General features: G+C 27.3%; 1 protein-coding gene across 1 annotated transcript; it reads right to left on the bottom strand.

The window, feature by feature from the left end:
* Positions 1-727: 727 nt before the first annotated feature.
* LOC117178961 (apolipoprotein D-like) lies at positions 728-7,244 on the bottom strand. Its single transcript, XM_033370553.1, has 5 exons — positions 7,210-7,244; positions 5,711-5,829; positions 5,500-5,630; positions 4,219-4,398; positions 728-986 (listed from the first exon to the last, which is right to left on the bottom strand). Exons 2-5 carry the CDS (start codon positions 5,819-5,821, stop codon positions 851-853), a joined length of 558 nt encoding a protein of 185 aa, XP_033226444.1. The 5' UTR covers positions 5,822-5,829; positions 7,210-7,244; the 3' UTR covers positions 728-850.
* Between the last annotated feature and the right edge of the window lie 531 nt (positions 7,245-7,775).

Below are 7,775 nucleotides of genomic sequence, written 5' to 3' on the forward strand. Positions count from 1 at the left end.
GGAATTCGTGGCATTCATGGGAATCGTGAAATTCACAGAATTCAAGAATACATTCCAACTAAACATTGATTTGAAGTTTTACTTCTACCGTGCGCCTCGCAGGACACAAATTTTTTCTTCAGATTCATTTAATTTTCCTTACAGGTTAATATTTCAACCAGCATATAAAGACTCACCATGCTAGTTAAAAATTCAACTCTTCGTTTTTAACTTAATTGCAAATTCGTATATTTGTTTAAAAATTAAAGTATCTATTCGGAAATTCAATTATTTCCTTGAAAATTCGTTTTCGTTATTAAAACCTAATTTTTTATCTTAAAATTTAAATATTTTGGTTTTGTTTACAAATTTATCTTCTTTAGTTATAAATTCAACAATTTCTTGTTATTTTTCAATATTTGGTTAATTTTCCATTTTTTGGTTGACCCAACCAAAATTTAGTTAATTCAAAAAGGGTTTCAACCAGCATATAAAGACTCACCATGCTAGTTAAAAATTCAACTCTTCGTTTTTAACTTAATTGCAAATTCGTATATTTGTTTAAAAATTAAAGTATCTATTCGGAAATTCAATTATTTCCTTGAAAATTCGTTTTCGTTATTAAAACCTAATTTTTTATCTTAAAATTTAAATATTTTGGTTTTGTTTACAAATTTATCTTCTTTAGTTATAAATTCAACAATTTCTTGTTATTTTTCAATATTTGGTTAATTTTCCATTTTTTGGTTGACCCAACCAAAATTTCGTTAATTCAAAAAGGGTTGCGAAGTAAGCAGGAAAATGATACAAATTGATTAGTTTAACTATTTAGCTCAAATTAACAGTCATTTAAAGATCATTTTTTATTACTCTAATCGCAGTTGTTTTGATTAGTACGAATTAAGTAAGTTCTGTCAAAACCATTTGCGTCAAATATCGCGTATGCCTTCAGAAGAACTTCTTTGCTAGGAATGCGTTTCCTGGTCAAAATCCATGCTTGTTTTGTGCTAAAAAATAAAAAATATAAATAAATATACAACGAAATAATAAAGATATAAAGAAAGAGAGAGCGAGCGAGAAAGAGAAAAATAAAGAAAGAAAGACAAAATGAAAAAAAAGTACTCTCTAAATCTGTATCAATGATATTTCACTGATAGTCAGTGAAATTTCCCAGATGAAAATAGTTGGAAATAAGTAAATGAAAAGTTACTTTTTCATTCAGTGAAAAAAACCTCTTTCGAAAGTTGACAGCACTGCACCATGTCAATTTAGCAGTCATAATGAAATCAGATTGAAGTACACGGAGAGAAATTTCAAGAGTTTAATTCACGGAAGCGCGTGATCTTAGAGCTACAATTTTTAGGTGCTTTAAAGTCTGGGACTCTATGATCTAAAAGCATAGAATTCGAGGCCTGAGAGCATTGAGTAAGTAAACTCAGAGAACCCGCAAATTCAGAATAAAAAAGTTAGAAGGTTTTCAATAATTATGAAAGATTTGAGGAAAAGTGGTTTAGATGTTATTTTTAAAAAGTAGACGTTTTTTTAATTTTTCAGGATTTAAAAATTTCTTAGGTAAACTTAATGTTTTTAGGGCGTCAAAATAATGAATACAAATTCTTAAGATTCATGGAAAATTTTTAAATCATTGTTTTGTAAAGAATTTGAAGAGGAAATTGAAAGAAGTTTACAAAAAATTTTGAATTATTTGCTAAAATTTTTCAAAAGTGTTTAAAAGATTTGAAATCCAAGTTTTGCAATTTTTACATGTTAAATAATTTTACAACAAATTTGAGTAAGTTTAAGAGATATTCAGAAGTTTTGAAACAATTCAAAAATAATTATTTATTTCATTATATATTTCTTCAGAATTTTGTAAAGTTTCACGAAAATGACAAATTTTTCAGGTTCCTAAGAAAAATTAAAAGAATGTCTTATTTTTAAAAATAAGTTTGTAGATTATTTAGAAAGATTTCAGAAATTGTCAAAGAACAATATGAAATATTTTTAGTCAATTTATTTAATTTTGCAGAATAAATAAAAATGCAGGAAGAATCTAAATAAATTTTAGAAATTAGAAGGTTTAGAAGGTTTGACAAAATTAAAAAAATAATCATAATTTTCGCTACATTCTTGTAAAAGTTTTAAATAAATTTTTTTTCAATGAACTTTAAGAGGAAGATAAAAAAGGAATTGAAGAAATTTAAAATCTCTTTAAATATTAAAAGATTTGTAGAATTGTACATTTTTTCAAGAAATCAAAGTCAGTTAAAAATATTTTCAGGAATTTAAGACATTTTTTAAGCAATTTTATTTTCTGTATGCGTTATTTATCTTTGTAAGTTCTGAACATCCGAGCCATTTTTAGTTGTTCAATAGTTGTTCAACAGCGCCGCCGCAGGGCCAATTTCAACTCTCATGACACATTTTTTACACTAGGCAATACAGTGGAAGCTCTGATTAATCAGTGAAATGTCCAAATACTATTTCAGTCAGTGAACTCCTCATTTATTCATATTTTGAAAAGAGAAAAACATAAATATATAAATATATAAAGAAAAAAAGAAAGAAAAAAGTAAAGAAGTAAAGAAGTAAGGAAGTAGAGATATGAAGAAGTTGAGAATTTAAGATGGAAAGAAGTAAAGATGTTAAGATGTAAAGAAGTAAATAAGTAAATAAGAATAAAATAAGAAAGTAAAGAATTAAGGAAGTAAGGAATGAGGGAAGTCAGGAGTATGGTCGTAAGTAGTAAGCATGAAAAGACGTGAAGAAGTAAAGAATTTAAGAAGTAAGGAAGAGAGGACGTGAGGAAGTGAGGAAGTGAGAAATTAAGCAAGTGAGGAAGTTTGAAGTGAGAACGGGAGGAAGTGAGGAATTAAGGAAGAGACGAAGTAAGTAAGTACGGACTTAAGGAGCAAGGAAATAAAATGAAAGGGAGTAAAGAAGCAAGGAAGTGAAGAATCAAGAAAGTGAAAAGTAAGGAAGTATGGAAGTACGGAAATAAGTAGAAGAAGTCAAGAAGTGAAGGAGAAAAAAGTAGAGGAAGTGAGGAAGTAAGGAATTCAGGAAATAAGGAAGTAGGAGTAAGAAAATAAGGAAATCATAAAGTCAGAAAGTAAGCAAGTAAGAACGTGAGGAAGTAAGGATATAAGGAAGTATGGAAGTATCGATGTGAGGAAGTAAAACAGTAAAGAAGGAAGAAGGTAAGAAAGTACGGAAGGGTAGAAGTTGGGAAGTGAGTAAACAAGGTATTAAGGAAGGAAGTAAGGGATCAAGGAAAAAAGAAATAAAGAAGTAATGAAGTGAGCAATTAAGGAAGTAAGAAATTAGGGAAATAGGAAGTAAGAAATTAGGGAAATAGGAAGTAAGAAAGTATGAAAGTGAGGAAGTAAGAAAGTGAGAAAGGAAAGAACTAAGGGATAAAGACAGTGAAGGAATAAAGAAGTAAGAAAGTGAGATAGTGAGATAGTAAGGAGTTAAGGGTAAAGTAAGTGGAGTAATAAGGTAGTAAAGAAGTTACGAAATAAGAAAGTGAAGAAAGAGAGAAGTATGAAGTGTGAAGGTAAGAAAGTAAGGAAGTAATGAAATAAGGAAGTAAGGTAGTAAAGAAGTAAGGGAGTAAGGATGAAGGACGTAGTGAAATAAGGCAGTAAAGAAGTAAATAAATAAAGAAGTAAAGTAGTAAGGAAGTAAGGAGGGGAAAAACAAGGAAGAGAGGAAGTGAGGAGGTAAGGATTAAGAAAGTTAGAAAGTGTAAAAGTAAGAATGTAGGAAGTAAAGGAGTGAGAAAGGAAAGAAGTAAGGGGTAAAGACAGTGAAGAAATAAAGAAATAAGGAAGTAAGGAAGTGAGCTAGTGAGGAAGTAAGGAGATAAGGATAAGGGAAGTGGAGTAGAAAGGTAGTAAAGAAGTGAAGAAGTAAGGAAGTGAACAATCACAGAAATAAAGAAGTAAAGAAGTAACGATGTTTAGAAGTAGAGAAGTATACAAATGAAGAAGTGAAGAAGTAAAGAACTAAGGAAGAAGGGAAGTAGGGGGGTGAAAAAGTGGGGAAGGGGAGAACTAGGGATGTAGGAATGCAGGGATGTATTGGAAGCAGGAATTTAGGAAAGTGAGGAGGTGGAAAAAATTAAAAGGAGGAAGTAGAGAAGGAGCGAAGTTGGGAAGAGGGGAAATAGGGATCAGAAAGAAAGAAATAAAGCGAAAAATAAAGAAAGAAAAAACATTGCAAAATGCTTCTTACCTGAAAATTCCAAAATCTTGACAGGAGAAGACAACAGCATAACTCGAATAGTCCGTGTCAAGAATCCATAGCGATCCTTTGATGCCCCCTGGTAGTGAAGGGAACGTTACGGACAGTTTTCCTTCGCCAGATTCACCGACCAATTCAGCAGTTCCTTCAATACTGCTAGGTTTTCCAGTACTGCAAGTTAAAAAAATAATGTCAACTATTTCTAATATTTATTTAATAAATAATAAAGCTCAGGCAACATTAAAGAATTAATTACTTGATAATTAATAAACATGGTTTATGACATTACTAAATGTGAATACACACGCAATTTAAAATTCCATAATTACAAATGTTAAGGTATTAAGAGTTTAAACAATTTTTAAAAACATTTAAATAAGTTATTTTACCACAGTAATATATATACAAATTTTAGAAGCTATATGGAAAGATATAAGATAAATGATTTTTTTCTGCAAAAAATAAATATTTTCTTTTTTTTACTTACATTATTTACAACGATGTTGAAGGTAACGTGTAATAATATTTTGTAGTTTAGTAAGTGTGATAATTACTTCAATTTATTTTTTCCAGGAAAGAATTTTTCCTGGAAAAAATGACCAAATGTGTCGATTTTTTATTTAAATTACGTATGAAAAATATTATTAGTAAGTTTTAACGATATTTTTTAACAGAATAAATTCGATAAGCATGTTAAAAATATTTTTCAGTATAATAAGTACAAGAATAAAAGGAATTTTGTTCACAATAAAAATATACGAATTTCCCATTTGTCATATAAAATTATTTATGAGAAAGCTCAATCTTAAATTCTAACTGTTTTTCGGCGTCTAAAACAGTTTGTAAGACTATTTTGGTAGAGATAAAATCAAAACAATTTTTTTCCGAAAAACTTATGAAAACTGGTCTATTTGTTTATTAAATTTGCGGATTACGCTAAAATGATACAATAAATAAATTATTTGTCACCTTTGTATGATCAAGTTGTGAGTAAAGTTGTTTACAAATATATCTAAGTGTTAAAATTAATAAACAAATTTTTTTGTCCCTTTTTTTCGTAAAATTTGTTCTACAATTTAAATTGGAGAATTAATAAAATTTTAACTTTTAAATTTAATTATTCTAAACCATTAACAATTTTATGATTTTGACATAGAAGCTTTAAAAATATTTATTTACACAAAATACATTATTTTAAAAATAATTTGATTTTTTGACTCAATTAAAAATCTGTTTTTTAGAAAAATAAAGTAGGTATTTTATTTAACTTACAGAAAATTGACTTGTCTGTTCAAAACATTTACTGTTCCATCTTCGTTCAGAGAGTATTCGGCAGTAGTACATTTTCCTCCTAATTCAGTAAAAACAAAGTATCGTCCAGCTTCGTACCATTTTCCCATATACTAAAAATATTGAAAATGATAGGATTTAAAAAAATAATTGGTTATATTATAATGCTTAATTAATATAAATTAATACCAACTTTCTCAACGTCAAAATTCTCTACGACTTCCAAATTTGGACACTTGCCCAGAGAAGGAACTTGAGCCAAAGCTCCAGTACAAAGCACGAAAATCAGAGCTAGTTTCATCATTTTGTTATCTGGAAATAACAATTTTTTTATTTTTTGAAATCGCTAGATGAGGATATAAATTAATATTATTAAAACATACGTTTTATTTCATTCTTCTCTTTTTAAATAAGAATTTTTCTGATCAACATGATACGAATTAATTAAAAACAAGTGTATTAAATTCTTGACATAAAATTGCAAATATTTGTAACTTAAATATTATAATTAATTAATTAATACATAAATATTTCTTCTCGGATTAGAGATAACGTAAATATGCATAGAATATAATATTCAGAGGATATAATAATATTTCAAATGAGAATATAAATGAGAGAGCAAGGCAGCATCTCAAGGATTATGGATTTATATCTTTAAGATTGTTGTAGGTTAGAATGAAAGTGGATATTTTATTTTGAAAGAATAATATTTTTTTGAGTTACACTTTTTGTGAGTGAATTCTGCGTGAGAATAATTTTTTTTTTAGGAAAAATATTTATTGGATTTTAAAGAGAAAATTGCAGTTTTTATGAACAGACTTTTATGCACAATATGCATTCTTTCTTATCTACAGTTGTCCGAAAAACATAAAAAAGGATAAAAGTAACCCGTACTTAATATTAAAAACTTATGTTATCAATAACGCCATGTTATTTAATATTGTATATAAAAAATATTATGATCTTATCTGTAATTAGGACTTTTTTCTCGAAAACTGTCACAGTTGTAAGAACGGAAAATAACAACAATGAATTCTTTTTCCTATTTTCTAAGCAAACTATTGTTTTTTCGTAAAAAAAGGAACATAACATTGTTTGTAGAAAAAGTAATTCTGCAAATTTTTCTACAGAACCTTAATTGTATTAAAATGAAAAATTTTCACATCTTTATTAATGTTTAATTTTAATAAAGATCAATTGCAATAAGTTGTTGTAAAATATTTCAATAATTTTTGAAAATCAGAAAAAACACTTTTTCTTAATGAAGCAACATCCCTTACCTAATTTACCAAACAAAAACTCACTGAATGTGAATTATTATATAATAATAATAACCTTTAACAAGAATTGCATTTTTTTATAAGAATGACATAAGCTTAATTAACAAATTAAAATTTAATATTAATATCGGTCATAGAAAGTTTGATGAGGGCAAATTTAAAAGCATATTTTATTTTATAAACAATCCACATAAACATTTAAAATAATTTTTAATGTTTTTTTAATAAAAAATGTGTCTCTTCTTTTATTTTCTCGATAGCTTCTGGACTTTAATGGAAGACCTCTCAGAATGTTTTGCGAAAAAAAATTGCTGGAATTTTTAAGTAACAGTAATTTGACTTGTTTGGTCTAATTTGGCTGAACTAACTTTATAAATAATGTTAATTGTTTAAAAAGTAAATTTCTCACCAAAAATTAAAGAAGCTTCTGAATAAATGAGTGCCAAGACACGTTCTAATTTCTTTCAATTTTTGACTAGAACTGAGCAACTCTTTTTATACTCATTATTACATATCCTTATCACCTGTATCTAGAAAAAACAATTTTAAGGTTGGGTTTATCTTTCTTGCTTACATCAGCGTCTCGACGATTATTCGCAACGAAAACGTGATTAATACGTTAATGATTTAAAAAATAAAAAAATAAAATTTTTTTTAAACTTTAAAATTCGAGGTTCTAAATGTTATTCGAATTATTTGAATATCTTTTGAAGTGGTTCGGATTTTTTTTAACTTTTCAAAAATCTTTCAAAATTAACGAAGTCTCTGTAAAATATTGTTTTTGAAACTTTAGGGAATCATTTACAACCTTTTTCAATTTTAGCTTAAAATTGTGACCTTGCAAACACAACTTGAATAAAAGCACAGGTATCAAAATTAGGTTGTGAATAAAAATTCTTGGCGCAAATTCAAAAATAAATGGAGATAATTTATTTTTGAAAATTATTATTTTTAATTAAAAAGTGTTATAATATA

The sequence above is a fragment of the Belonocnema kinseyi genome, chromosome 8, assembly GCF_010883055.1.
Source record: "Belonocnema kinseyi isolate 2016_QV_RU_SX_M_011 chromosome 8, B_treatae_v1, whole genome shotgun sequence".
Classification (NCBI taxonomy): Eukaryota; Metazoa; Arthropoda; class Insecta; order Hymenoptera; family Cynipidae; genus Belonocnema; species Belonocnema kinseyi.